Source organism: Benincasa hispida, chromosome 2, assembly GCF_027475165.1.
Source record: "Benincasa hispida cultivar pf3 chromosome 2, pf3_genome.v1.1, whole genome shotgun sequence".
Taxonomy (NCBI): domain Eukaryota; kingdom Viridiplantae; phylum Streptophyta; class Magnoliopsida; order Cucurbitales; family Cucurbitaceae; genus Benincasa; species Benincasa hispida.
In genome coordinates this window covers 4,155,613-4,174,692 of record NC_143479.1, presented here as the reverse complement: position 1 = coordinate 4,174,692, position 19,080 = coordinate 4,155,613, and the positions used below count along the sequence as shown (strand labels likewise).

The 19,080-nt window shown below is 36.8% G+C and overlaps 1 protein-coding gene across 4 annotated transcripts; it reads left to right on the top strand.

The window, feature by feature from the left end:
• The first annotated feature begins 2,609 nt into the window (after positions 1-2,609).
• On the top strand, positions 2,610-18,791 carry TOC64-III (translocon at the outer membrane of chloroplasts 64-III). 4 transcript variants are annotated; one of them, XR_016527710.1, is made up of 14 exons: positions 2,662-3,091; positions 3,979-4,131; positions 4,491-4,615; positions 11,066-11,191; positions 12,120-12,302; positions 12,414-12,558; positions 12,787-12,955; positions 13,584-13,718; positions 13,876-14,076; positions 15,484-15,599; positions 16,122-16,249; positions 16,348-16,399; positions 17,843-17,912; positions 18,349-18,791. XR_016527710.1 is itself a non-coding variant. In XM_039023282.2 (13 exons), exons 1-13 carry the CDS (start codon positions 2,889-2,891, stop codon positions 18,432-18,434), a joined length of 1,776 nt encoding a protein of 591 aa, XP_038879210.1. In that variant the 5' UTR covers positions 2,610-2,888; the 3' UTR covers positions 18,435-18,791. The 4 variants fall into 4 exon arrangements, 1 of the variants encoding a protein (XP_038879210.1); XM_039023282.2 differs by lacking the exon at positions 15,484-15,599 and having other exon boundaries at positions 2,610-3,091; XR_016527708.1 differs by lacking the exon at positions 15,484-15,599 and having other exon boundaries at positions 16,348-17,150.
• Positions 18,792-19,080: the final 289 nt, after the last annotated feature.

Here is a 19,080-nt window from a genome sequence, read left to right as displayed (position 1 = left end):
ATCCTTATATTTGCATGGGTGAGGGTTGACTCAACAGCGTCGGCTCAATAAGCCTCCCATTTCAGGGGTAAGACCGGGTAGATAGCTGGGGACATAAGGTGCAAGATGGAACTCACTCCTACCCGCTTTTAGGGATAGTAGAGAGATTGTTCCTTTAAGTGCTGACTTCGGGTCTTGAACAAGGGGCCCCACCCTCTCATTGACCTGAGAGGGACTCAATTTAGTGATTGGATCGCAAACCAACTGTTTATTAGAGGATCAGTGGGACTTAAGGAGCAAGATGTAATCTCAAGGATAAAACAACTATTGACTCAGACGTTATTACGAATAACTTGTGAAAGGTTAACTTACTAATCATGATTATATCGAGTGGACATAATGTATCTACGTGGAGGGGAGTGCAACTACTGGACTTTAGTAGAGTGACCCGGTAATTAATGTTGGTGGTTAATTAGGTTAGAGAGTTTAACTGGTTAATCTCGGATTGTTGGAGCTCGTGATCTGTAGGTCCATAAGGTCCCTCTACTAGCTCGTAAATCTTGGATTACTATATTAAAGGAATTTGAAGCGTTCAAATTCAAATTGAGAATTCAATTTGAAGTGTTCAATTAAGTTAGGGTTTGGATGATTATATTCGATATAATTAACATTTAATTTATCGAAATTAAACGTAATTGGAGAGTTTAAAATATTTAAATGTTGATTTAAATATTAAATACATGAATATGATTCATGTATGATATAGGTGTTTAATCAATTTAATATTTGATATTAAATTATTATTTAATTAATTAAAATTGTTTTATTAATTAAAATCAAATTAATTTTCAATTTTCAAATCCAATTTTAGAAATTGAAATATGTATTTGATTTGTTTTTTAATTAAATCAATTGAAATTGAAAAATAATATTTGAGATAGTGGAAAAATCCATTTTTTAAAAAGTGGATTTTTCCACATTTGAAAACCTATCCCACTTAATCAATCGAATTTGATGTGTCAATCAACATCATAACATGATGTTTGTATGTATTAGATCATAAATACTTCAATTTTTGGCAATTGAAGACAAAATTGTATGTTGAACTTCAAAGTTTTTTCCATAGAAATTGGTTTCTGCTTAACCTTTTATAAATCCACTTCAATTCCCATCAATTCAGAATTCCACCACTCCAATTCAAGTTGATGAATAGTAGATAAGACACTCTTGGTGGTCCAGAGTTGACTTGCATCTCAAATTCATGGAGAGTAGCTTGGATTACGTGGAAGTCTTCAAAGATGTAAGTTATGAAATCTTTATCGTTTGAAATGTTATTTATTGCAAGCTTTTATAACTTAAATTAAGTGTAATTAGAGTGTTTATTGATTCTGTTTGCTTCCGCATTATGCATATTTATTTCATCACATACTACGATTATTGAGAGATCATTTTATGTATGCCATGTGATGGTTTTGGGGTCTATATATATATATATGTATGTATGTATATATATTTTGCATAATGTTCATGTGTGATGGCTTGGAACTCCCGGGTGTGTTCCATAAATGAGTGAGGAAGAGGATGGCACCCCAAGGCACCACATGGTTGGTTAATACATAATGCTCAAATTTGTATAGTGTTTTTTCTCTATTGAAACTGAAAATGAAATCGAAAAAATCAATTCTTTTAGATAGTAAACCAAGAACTCTAAAGAGTTAGAAAAAATCCATTTGAAACTGGTCGGTTCGGTCCAGTTGGTTGGTTTTTACCAAATTTTGTGCACCCTTATAGTAATCTATACTTGAATTTATTATAATGCTCAATGTAATTCGGAAAATTTATACCGATGACCTAAAAATTAAGCAAAAAATATCAAATGACTCAATTTTTGAAAAAAATGTCAAATAACTATTTGTTGATATCAAATTCGGGTAAAATTACCAAACTCGTGCGCACGCTGAAAGGCATCTGGCTCTCGGTCTCTCTCTCACTCTCCCGCTTGCTAATGATCCATTTGCTAATATCCATGGAATAATGAGCCATCTTCTTCCCCCATCTTGCCCATCTCACTCATGCCGATCTCGCTCTCGTCGGTTTCGCTCTTCCTTTCCTCACTCATAAAATCACTATTTTCTCTCGCTCTTGTTCATTGTAGTTGGTCACGTCGAAGTTGCTCGTGTAAACTCGCTGTACTAGAGAAGAGGAAGAAAACGCGCAGAGGAGAAGAGGAAGATGACGTAGCGGAAAAATAAAAGAGAGGGAGAAAGGAAGAGGAAAAAGAAAAAAAAAGGCGTGGAGAATAAAGGAAAAAGAAATAAAATCAAGAAAGTAAGAAAGCAATGACAACAAAGTAATTTAACGTGATCATGACATCAACATAGAACTATTTGACATTTTTTTTTTAAAATTTGGGTCATTTGTCCTTTTAAATCTTTAAAATATTATAATTTCAGGTGATTATGATATTAACAAAGGATTACTTTTATTTTTTCAATTTTCCCACATAATTCAACCTATCTCATGCTAAATATCTGTTATTATTATTATTATTATTTTTATTTTTGAAATCTTTTTGTTTTTTGAAAAAAGAAAGAAAGAAATAAAAGAACCCTACTCATCGGGGGGGGGGGGGGGGGGGGGACTCCGAATTACTGATCCATGAAAGTGAGACTTTTCATAATTGCTAAAAATTATGTTGAAAAAATATAAAATATAAATCTACAGTTCAACCCCCGAAACCCAAAATTGACGGAAGAAAAGGAGAAAGAGAGAGAGGAAAGCCTCCATCCACCATATCCCTCATCCTTTGTCAATATCTCTAGTAAGCCGGTTACTCTAATCGTTATCTTCTCTCTTTGTCTCCACCTAAAACCCTTCTGCTGAATCGCAACTGAGCTTCTAGGGTTTCCATGGCTTCCAATTCTGCCAACCTATGGGTTCTCTTGGGATTGGGTTTGGCTGGAATCCTTCTGATGACCAAAAAACTCAAGAAAGCGATTAGAGAAGACTTTGGAGCGTTTATCGACAAGTTTCAGCTACTTCCTCCTCCTCAGCCTGCTCCTCCTAAAGCTCCTCATCCCCTGACCGGTCTCACCTTCGCCGTTTCCGACGTGTAGGCTTCACAGTATTTCATTTTCGTTTTATGATCCTTGTTATTGTTATTTGTCGCTGTTGTTATCGCTTTCGTTGTTTTGGCCGGCTTTTCTTTCACATATATGTTTGTGAGGGCGTTGGAGGTGCAAAACAAGTTGAACGAAAAAGCGTCTTGATTTTATTGACTGGGGGTTGGTTGCTTTGTGATTTGTTAAATGCTTTGCATTTCAATTTATGGAATGTGGACTTCCTCCATTTCCCCTTCGTGTTTGCGTTTTGGATTTAGGAAGAAGAATGTTTGGGGAGTCTATGAAAAAACTAACGTTTTTTGAGATTATGATGTTTTTGTTTCATTGAGGATAGCTGTTGGAATCTATATGGTATATATCTGATCAATACGTTCTCTTAACTGCCGCGAGAATCCAATAAAAGTTTTTTGAAGTCTGGAAATAATCTGCCTTTTTTGTTAGGGGAATAAGGAATAGATGATTGTCATGTCACCTTTTTAATTTTAGCCATTAAGGAATATTTGGTTAGAGAAAAATAGGTGAACTTTTGAAGTTTAGACTTTAGAGGCCATGGGAGGAGTCTTGAGATTTGACTCATTTCAATTAATCTTTCCGAGTGTTTCTCTATGTCCAAACATTTTTTTTTCTTGTAATCATTATTATTATATTTTTTTCCTCAATGGTTGGAGCTCATTTTTGTAATTTTTGTTTTGTTTTACGCTTTTGATTTTTATTTACCAGTTAGTTTTTCTTGTTTCACATTTGGGAAGAAAAAGAATATAATAACTAATTGTCTATAACGTTTTGTGATGGATTCATGATTACATGTTCATTCTCTCTACACGAGCCTTTTCTAGTTGGTTCCTAAAGTGGAGGATTTATATATGGTAATAATCAGATTTGAAATTGAAGGACATGTGACTGGGTTTGGCCATCCAGACTGGCCAAGAACACATGATGCAGCTTCTCGTACATCTCCAATAGTTTCTGCTCTTGTCGAAGGAGGAGCTACTTGCATTGGAAAAACTGTTACCAATGAATTGTCAATGGGGTAAAGATTTTTCTTCAATTTTTTTTGTGCACTCAATTTTCTTTGATAGGGTTGAAATGGAAGTTCATTAGATCTGTGGATTAAAAAAAAAAAGAAAAAAAGAAACTTTATGGTTTCTCTCAACTCCTTTTGCGGTGAATGAGCATTCTCTTTAATTTGGTCAGGTGTCCTTTGGTATGTTATCAACAGGAGCTGTTCATTTAGTTTAGAGTCAAAACCATGTTTTTCATAGCTTACAGTAATTTTGAAAAATACTACTCTATTACCTGCTCATTTAATTACTAGTTATGATAATAAGGTGTTGCTTGAATTCCAATCAGAGTTTTTATTTAGTTATGTTTAATTTTTCTTAACCTCAGCATCAGTGGAGAAAACAAGCATTATGGCACGCCCACAAATCCTGTATCACATTCCAGAGTTCCTGGTGGGTCATCCAGTGGAGCTGCTGTTGCAGTAGCTGCAAATCTCGTTGACTTCTCTTTGGGTGAGTTTCTTAAATCCTGTGTATCCTGCAATTCAATCATGCTCTCTATCAAAACAGGTTTTCCACACATTTAGGAGGCAAGGGTATCAGCACTTCAGGCACCTTCGCATATGCTTTCCTGCTCCAAAATTTCCCCTATAAGAAAACCTTTGAAATCTCTTCAGTGATTTCTCCATCAAATATTCTTGTAGGCTCCCAAGTGGATTATTTGTTAACTTCAGCATCACATCCTTCCTTTCCTTTAACTTATTGGTGTTTCTTTTATTTATTTTTCAAAAGTTCCTTATATTATTTTGGCATATTTATTTGATTACTATATGAATATGCCAAGGTGTGAAAGCTGCTCTGTCAACTTTTGAACAAGTTTTATCTTTATCTTGCTTTACTACAACAATATCTTCCACTTTATACCACTCCTGGTGCTCTCTATCAAAAAGTTTTCTTCAAACTGGAAATTCAAAGTCCGATGCATTTCATCCCTATGCTTACCAGGCATTTTCTGGCATTGGAGATTTTTTAGATATCAAGAAGCTGAAGATTCAGAAGAGCATTGTCAAACCATGAGTCCTTCCAGAATCTTAGCTTTGCCTTTCTCTACAAAACCTCTATGTTCTTCAATATTCATCCACAGCCCAAATTTCCTTTTGCTAGCAAACTCTTTAGTATGACTAAGTAGGCTAGTAGGTCAATAATCCTATACTTACGACAATACTTCTGCACATCGTTTATAACTGATGGCAAAAGATGTATGTGCCTATCTCATGTGGTTTTGAAGATATATTAACGTCCTTGGTAAGTAAGTGCTTATGAACAAGAATTTGATTAGCCTTAAGCTCCCTCCAAAGGCTTAAGTTTCACGTAACCTTTCTTCCTATTTCGCTTCCTTTGGGCTCTTTTTTATCCCACCCGAAAGTGCCAGACCCGAGTGAACTCACCCCTATGAATCTAAATGGAAGTCACGCAATGGATTCCTTTTTGTTATATTAAGCAAGTTGGAGTGCGACACCTAGGTCTCTCTTTCAAGCTCAGGAGAGGGGTTCTTGACTAATTGAGATAGCAACATAACATCTTTTCTTTCCCACCGCACTGGTAGATGAGATTATGTTTAAGCTCGACCAGTGTCCGGGGAAGATGTTTCAGGGCTGGCTCTACCACCATCCGAGTAAGATTAATAACGAGTAACAAGTTCGCTAAGCTTCCTGGGTTGTCAACTAGAAGGGTGATTCAAAGAGATGGCAGTGCTCACTTCAAGGGTAAGCTTGTATCCGGCTTATGTCTAGCTGAAGGAGGGCGTAGATTAGAGGAGAGGGTGGGATACGAAGTCGGGCATCTAGGTGCAATCCTCCATCTGTAGTCAACAACTTATGATGGTTCAGAGCTGGTTGCTAAACCCTTGAGATGACTTCGTTATCCAAAAGATCTTGTTCATGTCTTGCTCTTTGCCCACGTCGAAAAGGGGCAGGTGAAGGTGCATTTCCAAAGAAGGAATTTGACATTGAAGAAGTGAGTCTTGCCTTCCTTGAATGATCTGATTGATTGGATTTCCAGTCCGAACCCCAAGATGGGGAATTCTAGAGTACACCACTGGGTAGATCCGGATGAACGGTCCCAGTGTGAGAAGATTCAGTCTTTCCCTAGGTCAGATAAAAGTCAAAGAAGAGAAGTCAAAGTTCGTTAACCCCGACACCATTCAAGGTCCCAAGCCTTCGTCATTGCTTAAATCGCCCCTTTTTAAGCGCAAAAGACGAAACGTCTTCTCATTTTGAACGAGCTCACCCCATTGCCTTCTCTCTTTAGGGCAAAAGAGCTTTCCTGCCTCTGCCCGATTCTACTTTGGATCTCCCATTTCGTAAATTGAAGCCAAAAAGGCTAGCTTTCTTCTCCACTTTCGATTGAAGCGAAAACGCCGACTTTCCTCCACTTTGATCGTTTTGATCCCCTCTTCGACAAGCTTGTTAAGCCAAAAGCACGAGCTTTGAAGCAGAATTGTTCTTTTGCTTGACGTTTCGCCGAGCGTTCAGTCCTGACTAAGCTGAACCCCAAGAATGATTATCAAACTGCGGGCATCGCTCATTAGTTGAATCTGGTGAGGGAAAACCAACTTCGAAAAGGTGGTTCTAAGAATTGAATTCCACAAGTTCAAACCACAGAGGAAGGTCTAAATCCTAGTGAGAAAGTCGGGGTTCGGGCTTCCCATAGTGAGTTCATCGATCGTCAATCTGAAGTCTGTAAGCGCCTTTTCCTGAGTCTGCCCATTTGTGCCTGGTTAATAAAAGAGCTCGTACCTTCTAGCTCCTCCTAGTTCGACAAGTGAGTCTGCTCGTCCTGCCTTCCCTATTTGATTTCCTAGAAGGTTTTCAATCCTAGGAGCTTGGTTCTGCTGCATCCCAAAGGCGTCTTCGGTTTGTTAGGATTTCTATACCATCTTTGCCCACCTTCCTGTACTGACAGGTGAGATAAAGGGCCACCCCCCGGATCTCTCTTACTAAAGGTTAGGGTACGAGGTTATTTTACTGAAATCGAACCCAAGCCCCATCCCTTTGCCCGTTCTTCCAGCCCAATAAGTGGCTTTTCCTGAGTGAGCTCCTTTGTGTAATACTGTAATACAATAAGTAGTTGACCTTGCCCGCGCTTCCCGCTCTGGAGTCTGCTTTGGCGTCCTGTCTTCTGTTTAATGGATAGAGATGTGGGGTGAGATCTCCTCCACAATCACTTTGGGAGCAAAAGGGATGTTTCTGTTTCTGTTATTCTATACTCCCAATTTGTCCATAGGATGAGGAAGGGTAACCCATTTCCAGTTTACAAGGTAGCTACTTCTGTCCACATTTGTCCCGTCCCAATGAAGTCTCTCAAGATTTTCTCCAGTCTTTTGCTTGCTTAATCAGAATTTTGAAGATACATAAATGGTAGGGGAAAAACCTTTGACAGGATCATTGTCTTGAAGTTAATCTTTCACCTCTAATGATAGGGAAGCTGTTCCATTTTGCAAGCCTAGAGCGCACTCCATCAATAACAGGATTGCAAAATGTTGTAGCCTTCAAAATTTTCCCTAGAGTAAGCCTCAAATAGTTTAGTGGCAAACTTTTACATGGTTATGCAAATGCGATGGATCATCTTACCAGGAAGCTTCCTTCGCTTGTTGGGCCATTTTGCTGCATTCTCTGTCGGAAGACGGAGGAAGATCTGGATCATATCCTTTGGCGCTGTGAGTTTGCTAGTTCTGTTTGGGAGTGTTTTCTTCCGACGTTTTGCTATTCATTAGTTTGCACATCATGATAGCCAAAGGTGAGAAATGGAGGAAATGGATTATGGGATGTTTATCTTCAACCAACTTCTCCATTGGCAAGCCTAGAGGCAAGATCAAAACATCATGTGGGCCTTAGACAAGGGGATCCCCTCTCCCTTTTCTTATTCACTTTGGTTGTTGATTGCCTTGGTCATATGCTTACCAAGGGGCTTGAATCTAATCATGTGGAGGGTTTTGCTGTTAGGAACTCGGATCTCAGTATTAACGATCTACAGTTTGTCGATGATACCGTCCTTTTTTCCTCCCCCAATGAAAAGCTGGGAAATCTCTTCGAGATTTTTCAAGCCTTTGAATATACCTCCAGTCTTCGCATTAATTACTCTAAGCCAGAATTCATGGGCATACACTTAGACAATAGTTTAATTGCTTCTCTTGTAGCCTCTTTTGATTGCAAGGTCAGAAATTGGCCCTCTACTTATCTTGGCTTGCCTCTGAATGGTAACCCTCACACATTTGCATTTTGGGAGCCTATCATTGAGAAGGTGGAGAGGCGTCTTAACAGTTGAAGGGATAATTATATTTCCAAAGGAGGTCGGTTCACCTTGATCCAAGCCATGCTTAGCAAGCTACCCACATACATCCTATCTCTTTTTAAGATATCATCCACGACAAGTGATAGGATTGAGAAACTTTATAGAAAATTCCTTTGGAATGGGCACAATGACAAAAGCGGTATACACTCTATCAATTGGCAACAAGTTCAGCTTCCTATTACAGAGGGGGGCCTTGGCTTAACTAACTTGAAAAAAAAGAAACAAAGGCCTATTGGCCAAATGGATTTGGAGGTACCTGTTCAAGATAGATGCTTTGTGGAGGCTCCTTATTGATGCTAAATATGGCTTACCTTTCCATCCCCATAGTAGATCCATCAATCTTTTCAAAGGCCCATGGAAACATATTGCTAAGATGGCTTATTTGATTCATGATAACATTGAGAACGTGATTGGAAATGGTGAGAAAACATCATTCTGGAACGATAGTTGGGTTGGATTTATCCCCCTCAAGACCACTTTTCCTAGGCTATATGCTTTATCCAGGAAGAAGGAGGCATCCCTTGCACAATGCTAGAATTCGACCTATCAGGCATGGGATCTTGATCTAAGAAGGCATCTTAACGAGGTCGAAATAGATGAATGGACTGTGATGTCCTCCATTGTGCTTGCCCTCGGCAACCCCTCGGATAATGACACATGGAGATGGAAATTGGAGAAATCTGGTAAATTTACATCGAATTGGATGATCCTTCAACTCGCTCGAAGTGGTAACGACAATAATGCTGCCCTATACAAGCATATTTGGAAAGGCCCTTTCCTAAGAAAGTTCGATTCTTTCTTTGGGAAGTAAGTCATAGAGGCATCAATACTGCAAATGTTCTTATTAAACAGGCCCCTTGGTTGATTTCGACTCTTAGTTTGTGTGTCTTATGCCATAATAATGGAGGGACTATTATGCACCTTCTCGTTTTCTGTGAATATGCCTAATCCTTTTCGAAGAAGATTCTCACATGCTTCAACTACCAAATGATCCTATCACTCTTCTGAGCATGCTCCTTATTGGCCACCCATTCAAAAACAAAAAAGAGATATTCTGGTGCTTCATCATCATCAAAGCCTTCTTTTGGCTCATATGGAACGAGTGAAATCATCGTACTTTTGAAAATAAGGAATCTAATTTCACCCACTTCTTTGATCATCTATTGTATACTTCATTCACTTGGTGTAAATTCACCCAACACTTTTGTGATTACAATCTTACTTCTCCTGTTACACAATGGCATAGTATTATGTAATCTCTCTCACAACTTTTGTGCCTTTTTGTAATTTCAACCCATCAATGAAATTATTCATATGTTTCTCATAAAAAAAGGGACATTAGGTGCTATGATTGAAGAGCTCCTCCTCAATCCACCTCGTGAGAAGAAGGGTCACTTTTTATAGTTAGCTGGGGTGTGTGCGATCTTGCGGGGTGAGTGGAATGGTAGGATCTTTAGAGGGTGAAAAAGGACCCTTGTGAGATTTTATCCCTTGTTCGCTTTCATGTTTCCTTGTGGGCTTCGGTTCCAAAGACCTTTTGTAATTTTTCTATTGGTGTTATTTTGCATAGTTAGAGTCCCTTCTTGTAAGGGGAGATGCATTTTTTATGGGCTGGTTTTTTTCGTATGCTCATATATTCTTTCATTTTTTCTCAATGAAAGCGTTGTTTCTATAAAAAAAAAAAAAAAAAAAAATTAGCAGCAAAGGCTTAATGTTGAAGTCAAACAACTGGCCTACCTTTTACGCCTCTTGAGCTTTAACACACAATCCCGGATAGTGAGGAATTAATTGATTTTATTGTTAGACCAGAAGTTTGCTGAAAGTTGTTAAGAAGTTCCATCCATTTGGAGGGCTTTCTTCAACTCTAGAGTTGGATGAGAAGGTATTATTGGCATACTGACTTGAATGAGATGTATTTCCTATTCACCGATTTTGATTGCTTGAATTCTTCCTGTATTCTTGCATTCATTATCAAGCGGCCAAAGGGATTAACTACTAGGGTCAAGAGGAAGGGAGAAAGCAGGTTTTGCTAGCTGCAAATACTTGGATGAGTTATAGCAGTTTAAATACCCATTTTAGAGCTCAAAAGAAAACCCCAACATTGGCTATTCCCCCTCAGGGCCAAGTTGCTCCAAGGGTTTTATCATGGGTTACTTGGTTAATCTAGATTGTAGATCCCTTAATTACTCCCTCCGTCTATGTAAAGTTGGCTTCCTGTCTCCCTGGCCTTTTGGTTGTTTTGTTTAGCAAAAGTTTCTGTTTCGTATTTTGAAAAAAAAAAAAAAAAGGCTTGATGACTGGGATATGATGAGGGCGTAGGGTGGTTAACCTAGTTAAGATGGCTGGGTACGCCTGTTGATCCCTTTATCTCGTTTTTTTACATTATTATGTCTCCTTGTAATCTGAGTACTAGACACTTTTCATTATATCAATGAATTTTTTTTTTTGTTTCCTTTTAAAAAAAAGGCTTGATGACATAAGCTGCAGAGTTATGGCATGCTCTGATGTGAAAAATGTATGTTTTTATGCCTAGCGTGCTTGCAAATTTCAGTAGTTATTCTTCTAATTATATTGGTCTCACGACATGGTTTTTTGACTTGTACCTTGCAGGTATTGATACTGTTGGTGACGTGAGAATACCTGCCAGCTTTTGTGGCATTTTAGGATTTCGACCTTCACATGGATCTGTTTCCCAAGTTGGAATTGTACCTGTTTCAACAAGTCTTGACACTGTTGGTATGTACTTCCACATTTTTGTATGCTTGTTCTGTAGCTATTATTAGTGAACTCACTGAGATTCATGAGCCATTCTATTAACCTTTTGGATAAGAATGATTTGTGATTACCTCGGTCTGCCAAAACTGTAGCTCTGTCTATCATTGAGAAAAGTGAAAAAGTTTTATGGGAAAATCGCTTGGAGTCCATTTTATTACAATGTCTCCAACGATAAAAGAACCTCTCATTGAAATGCAATGCCCTTCCATGCCTTCAAATATAGCAGCATCTCCTCCTTGACAATGCAAATAAGAATTGTGCCATTTGCTTTGCCTCTCTAAATAGAGTGATTTTTTTTTTTGGGAGTTCAACAATATGCGGGGTGGGGGCCAGATTCAATTTACTTCTAGAAATGATCATCATTTTACAGAAAGCAATCTAGGGAATACTTGTTAAGTTCTTCTGTACCTCATGTTCATTGTTTGTTCTTCCATTCCTTTTACCTCAGTGGAGTAACTTCGTTTCTCCTTGGTGGAATCTTTTTTTTACTGACAATATGTTTGGTTATACTCATACTTTTATTTTTACTGTTGGATTTTATTTTATTATTATTATTTTTGAAACATGTTGGAATCTTACTTGTAGGACAAAAGAATGGTAAATGAAGATGATTTAGTACACAGATTATGCATTCTTTCAGTTTTGGATTTGTTTTTATGTTCATCATTAGTTTTGTCATTTATGGAATTTTAATTCCTGAGGCATGTACGTCAACTGTCATTAATTATTAGAAAGTTGTTTCACTATCCATTGCTTTTCATTTCATAAGATTAGGAGCTTTTAGTATTATCTCCAATTTGTCTCTTGGTTAGGGGTTGGGCAATCTTGTCTCCCTCTTATAAAACATGTTTGGTGTCTTTTTGTTTGGGCTTCTATTGTACTATGGCAGGAATGTTTGCCAAGGATCCTAATGTTCTGCGTCGTGTTGGCCATGTGCTTTTGCAACTTCCATATGCGGTTCAACGCAATCCTAGACAAATTATTATAGCCGATGATTGCTTTCAACTACTGAAGATACCTGTTGACAGGATTACCCAGGCGGTGATCAAATCTACTGAGAACCTTTTTGGCAGTATGTTCTTAATGCCCTTTGTAATTTAGTTATTTGTGAGTCTCTCTTTAGTTTCCTAAAGAATCTAATTTTCATTTCTTGTGTCACTCTTAACACAATATTATTCATCAGGACAAGTATTGAAGCACGAAAATCTTGGAAGCTATTTGAGTTCTAAAGTTCCAAAATTGAAAGAGTTAATTGGGAAGAAGACAAATGGGAATCTGAATTCCTCTTCAATTAGAGTGCTGGCCAATGTGATGCAGACTGTTGAAAGGTGTGACTGCGATCTTTATTGATGTTGGATTAACTTACCTGATGTTATTTTTAAGTTACATGGGTCAAACAGATACTAAAGCTTTCCTTTTAGTTTTCCATTTTCAAGGACCAGTATTCTTCAGATCTTGTGCATAATTGAAAGATCATTTTTAGCCTTATTTTCCTTGATCTGATACCATTTATGGAAGACCTGTGAATGTAGCTTATCGCAAACATATTTTTACAGGATTGAATTCAAAGGCAATCATGGGGAATGGATTGACTCGGTGAAACCAGATTTGGATCCTGCTCTAGTGGAGCAATTAAATGAGAAGTTGGAGATATCAGATACAATGATTGAAAACTTCAAGTCTGTTAGAAATGAAACCCGCATGGCTATTAGTTCTCTTTTGAAGGTAATCTTTATGAAAGTGCTTTAGTTTACATATGATAGCTAAGGCAAATTCCTCTAGTGGAAGGAATATGCCCATAGAGAAAAAGCCAATTAGTAAGTAAGATTGAAAGAGCAGGGACTATTCCATTTAGCTTAAATTGTGTTGAAAAATGAGAAGGTTTACCAGCTGGGAGACCATTCGTCTGCATATTGATTGTTTTGTTAATTGTTACATTGGATTGGAATAAACCTATTATGTGATAGCTTGCTATTTAGAAATCACTAGGAAAAATGTAATTGTTTCCCGAGTTTTGAGACAAACGAAAAAACTTCACCTGTCATTTAAAATGCCATTGATTCCGAATTTGTCTGCAGATTGTAGTTTCTTCAACGTGATTAAGAGAGCATAGTTAAATAACTCTAATTAAAGATAGAAGATTAATGTGTCTTGTAAATATTTCAGACCACCTAATTAATTTCTTTACTTTGTATTACGGTCATATTTCTCGTTTGATGTTTTCAATGAAAATTGATGGTAGTATATTTCCTAGTTGGTTCTTTTGTGGGTATTGTTCCCACCCCAATATTCTTTGACACGGCATTTCAAGTTGATTAGCCTGATTTTTACATAAATTTTTCACTTTGCTTAGGATGATGGAGTTCTAGTCATTCCCACCACTGTAGATCCTCCTCCAAAACTAGGGGGAAAGGAGATTTTTTCAGAAGAGTACCAGACTCGTCTATTTAGTTCATTAAGCATTGCTGGCATATCGGGTTGCTGTCAGGCAAGCGTTCCCTCACTCTCTTTTGGCATCTTCTTCTTTTGATTTTATTCTGTTAATTTTCTTTTGTAAGAAGCCATTGCTTGCATCTTTTTGGAGGCTGGTTTTCTTTTTCGTGACAAATTTCCCACCAATATGATCTATATTTGCCTAATTTCAGGTCACATTGCCACTGGGATTTCACGATAGTTGTCCTGTATCTGTGTCCTTCTTAGCCAGGCATGGGGCAGATCGTTTTTTACTAGATACTTTGCAGACCATGTATAAGTCTTTACAAGAGGAGGCTGAGACTGCTTCCAAATCCAAATTCTCAAAAGATGCTGTTAGCCAAGAACAGTCAGCTGAGATTGCAAAAGAAAAGGTATGGGCCTTAAGGTTTTGCTGCTCTTTAGACTATTTTCTTTGCGGACATATCTTCCTGCTCTTATTTTTTTCTGATAGGAATTCCTTGATGCTATCCGGCTTCATTTACTCATGCAACCTGTTAATTCTGATCAGTGTGCTTCTGCAGTTGTGTGACCTCTATAATTATTCTTATGGCCGTTCCCTCTCCCCTTGTACCAGAACTGTTGGATGTTTTAATGATGAAATTCACGTTACAAATGTTTTGAAGATTTATCTGAATCAGCTCTCTCTCTTACTGATTAAGAATAACTGGGTTCTGTGGGTTTGAGAAGTATGACAAGTTACTTTTAGGTTAAATTGCAAAATTTCCTCAAACATTGCTATATGTTTCAAAAAAACCCTATTAGGACTAAAAGGAAATATTGAAAAGTTGCAATATTATCCTTGACCTTTCATAGATATTTCATTACTACCTTAGAGTAAAAATCTGTTGAGTGTTGTGGAAATTGGGACTTGGATCAGTGTAGTGATAATCTGGAACGATGTGGTGGTTTTCCGGTCCCAATTTTCGTTTCACATCACCGTTGGACCATTTTTAAAACTCAAAGACACAGCTGTACAACTTATAGAACAAATTCTGTTGAAGTAAGGTCAGTGTTGTTGAGGCGACCCCGGGTGCGCGCCTAAGGCGAGAGGCGAGGTGCCCAGGGGCATTTGCGCCTCTTGTGATGCTTAAGTGAGCCTCTTCAAAGAGGCGATTGCCTTTTGGCGCCTTGGTGTGCTTTTAGCTTTGTCAAAGGCGAGCACCTAAATATATTATCTTAATATTTATATTTTTTTCTTTTTAAAAAAAAAACTCGGTTTCTTCTACTTCATCGAATGTCCACTCCTCACACTTCTACTTCTCCTTCACGATTTCGTTTCTCCTTCAAGGCTTCTCTAAAGGCGTCACCTTCTGCGAATAGCTTCATCAAATCATCAATTTTGTTCTCTTGCGTTTTGCGGCTGCTTCGATTTCAAGAGTTGTGTGGCTGTCTGGGTTTCGTTTTCCTTTTGATACTGATTTTCTGGGTTGTGTAAAGGATTATAATTTTTATGTTGATTTCTTGAACCTTGCAGCAAGTTTTGTCGGTTAGTAGAGTCATACTTAGTGGATCTGAGTGGATCAAGATATTTATTTTGAGTTGTTTTCTAATAACTTATAATCATTTTAGTTTTTGCATGTTATATATTCGGTGAGTGGGGTGAGGGATATTATATATTCTTCCTCTCAATTCATCTTATAATTTATATTATTAATTATAATTATATTTTAATTTTTCTTTCAATAAAATCAATCTGATAGTTTATATCTTATTATTATTATATTCATATTCTACATATATTATTCATTCATTCATTCATTGTATCTCACTTTGCTCAGGCGACACCTTTTTGTTGCCTCTCGCCTTGAGGTGCACCTTGTGCTTTGAAAACACTGAGTAAGGTCGTATTGATATATTCCAAGGGTAGTTTTGAAACCTTTATTGAAGATAAAAGGTAATATTACAACTTTTGTGAGAATAGAGGTATTTTTGAAAGAAAGGGTAAAATTCAAGGGCTTTTTAAAATTCAGTTAAATTTGATGCCAAGTTGCAGAGTGAGTAGCATATATGATGACCTCCTTGCAGTATAAATTGACAGTGATAGGTTCCATTAATATTTTCAATTGCTTCTTAAAATAGTGCCAATTATTTTGATATAATCAGGCATATCAATAGCTCTGTATTTGCTGCTTGCTCTCCAAAACCCCATCTCTCTTTTTCGGTAAACTTGATGGCAGGGAAGAATTTTTTTTATTGCTTACCATATTGCTATAGTTTCACAATATATTGCTAGAGATTGTCCACAACTCTCTATTCTCTAGATTTCACTGTAGAGTTTGTAATACAAAATCCTGTTCAGTACTTATCCTTGTAGTCTTCCTCTTCAATAAATCTTATGAAGCAGATGTATATTTGTTGATTGGCTCTTATGATGTTTTCTAATCGGGCACATTCATGTGTAACTTTGGAATACCAGGGAAATCAAGCATACAAAGAAAAACAGTGGGAGAAGGCTATTGGTTGTTATACCGAAGCCATCAAACTTAACAGCAGAAATGCTACATATTACAGTAATAGGGCTGCAGCATACTTGGAGCTTGGGCGGTATGTTTATTTTTTTTAAGAAATAAAGTTTCCTTTAATCTCTCAACCGTTTCCTGTAGGGTTATGATAATCTCTTTCTTTCCTTTGTGTCTTTTCAGGTTTCACCAAGCAGAGGCAGATTGCAGTAAAGCTATTGACCTGGATAAAAAGGTGATTTGTGTAGGAAATTTTTATGTCGGGATTTAGATTTTAATGGTCCACATCTATTGGTTTATTCCTTATGATAATCAGAAACCTTTGAAATATCCTTTTGGTCTGTTATTTGCTCCTCTGTACATCCTGCTCTGCTTTCATAGTAAATAACAATGACTCCATTTGGTAATCATTTCGTTTTTGGTTTTGGGTTTTTGAAAATTAAATTTATTTTAGTTTAAAAGGTTTAGCTTGGTTTTTGAAAATATTGGTAAACAGTCGATAACAAAACATGAAACTTAGGGGTAAGATGAGTGTTTATAGGTTTAATTTTCAAAAACAAAAAATGAAATGGTTACCAAATGGGGCCAATATTATTCATTTAAAATTAATAGTGTTGTTTGCAAAATTATAATTTGAATTTGTATGGCTTGTTTTTGCTTTTGCGGCGACTTTACAATTTCATTGATACTGAAATAAAAGGAGGTTGCAACTCCCTTTATCTCATCGACCTTATCCTTGTTAGCGTTACTCTCTATCTGAATGAGTTCCAAAAATTTGGATATTATCTTGGATAGATGTCTGGATTATGGAGTCATGAACGGATGCATTTTGGTGAAAGATATTTTAGGTCCCGTTTGGTAACCACTTTGTTTTTGAAAATTAAGCCTATGGACACTATTTCCACCCCCAAATTTCTTCCTTTGTTATCTACTTATTACCAATGATGAGGGTGCTAAGGGGGTGTCAACCTAGTTGAGATGCCCAGGTGCGCTTCCTGATCCCTTTGTTTTGTTTTGTTATGTTCTATTTTCATGCTCTTTGTATAATTCTCTTGTACCTTGAGCATTAGTCTCATTTTATTTTCCTAATAAAGAGGCTCGTTTTCTTTTAAAAAAAAAATCAATAGTTTAAAAAACTAACCCAAATTTTGAGAACTAAAAAAGTAACTTTCAAAAAGCTATTTTTGTTTTTAGAATTTGGCTAAGAATTCAACCATTGTACTTAAGAAATATGTAAAGTATTGTAAGAAATATGGATGAAATAAGTTTAATTTTAAAAAAACAAAAACTAAAAATAAAATGGTTATCAAACGGGGCTTAGTTGTTTGCTCTCTTTTTGTAAATTTTATAACTTGTGAACAGAGCTCGAGTGAATAATATTTTTGGTGAACGGTGTAATTTAATCTTAAATTTAGTAAGCATCATTATTGTGGAGTCTTTTCTTCAATATGGGTGATAATGATGTTGATTAAAAGTGTTGAGGATATAAAGTTCGTATAAATTTGAAGGGTTTCCTGTTTGAATGAAAGTGCAATGTTCCCATATTTTTGTACTAATAATGGATTCCATAAACATTTTCTCCGCACTTTATTTGACCTCCATTTTAGTGAGACTAGCCTTTGACTTTAAATGCTTCCATAATTTGCTTTAACATTTCCCAATCTTCTCCATCTTCCAGAATGTTAAATCCTATTTACGAAGGGGTACAGCAAGAGAGATGCTTGGTTTTTACAAGGAAGCAATTGAAGGTAAGCTGTTTCTTCTTGTCTGACTATAATTTTATAGCTTCCTGAAGGATTTTTTTTTTGCCAAAATTCTCACAGCTGTTCTCATACATCGTGAATTATTGTTGAGTTAATATTATAATATTTTTGGTGAAGCTCATATTAAAATATCATAACGGCTTATGCTAGAACGGACGATTAATTGTTGGGGCTGGTTTCTGATGCTGAGTTTTGTTAAAACTTGATCGTTTGATTAAAATCCAAATGTCATTTGCATCATTCTTATTTCGACTGCAGATTCTCTTTTTGATTGATTACTACATTTCTGATGCATCAAATCGAACTTGTCACTAATTGGATGGATTCGTATTGCACACCACTTTGGTGTCCTGCTTTTGCGCTCGAAAATTTTGAGACCTGTTTCCTGATATCAATGTTTTGATGTTAATATTTCCTGCAGATTTTAGTCATGCCCTTGTTCTTGAACCAACCAACAAAAGAGCATCAATATCTGCAGAAAGATTAAGAAAGCTATTCACAAGTTGACTCAGTGATGAGCAATTTTCTCGGGACTGAAAAATCGCTCATCTGGCAAGACATTGTTTTCTGCCATGAAGACCTATACGTGTTGACGGCGCCCCCATGGTCACAGACGTTCTTGCTGCTGGGAATATTTGAGAGTACATTTGGAGCGAATGATGCTATCCCCTTATTTTTGTATTTTGATTTGATTAGGAGCATAGAAACATTGGTTATTATTTTGCAAAAGCCGTGTAATCCAATTTTGTCTCAACCAACATTTCTCAATGCGGATTGTAGTTCTAGCTGAGCTGAGAAATGGTTACAAACTTGCAATACTATTATGGTGATTGGTGCAAGTACAAGTTAAATATTTTTGGAGCATTCTCTTTGTATTTTAGCTCAACTAGCATTCATGAGTATTACAGAACCTATTGAAGATTGTTTTTTTTTTTTTTTTTTTTTTTTCTTTTTCTTTAAATGCCAGTGGAGATTTGGATGACCTCTTGGTTAGAAGATATGTGATAGTTGGTAGGAATGATTGACCTTATAAGCTTGTTTTAACTTTTATAGTCTTAAAGCTATAAAATAATCTTCTTTTTAATGAAATACTTATAGAATGAATTAGCGTATGTCTTGGACAAGTCTCCGATTTTTATACTGTCATTCAACT

What these genes read in the sequence shown, in the direction of transcription:
- TOC64-III (XM_039023282.2), top strand. Translation starts at nt 2,889, where the DNA reads ATGGCTTCCAATTCTGCCAACCTATGGGTTCTCTTGGGATTGGGTTTG. An exon ending in ACCTTCGCCGTTTCCGACGT is followed by an intron (nt 3,092 to 3,978) that starts GTAGGCTTCACA and finishes GGTAATAATCAG; the next exon opens with ATTTGAAATTGAAGGACATG. An exon ending in GCATATCGGGTTGCTGTCAG is followed by an intron (nt 13,719 to 13,875) that starts GCAAGCGTTCCC and finishes GCCTAATTTCAG; the next exon opens with GTCACATTGCCACTGGGATT.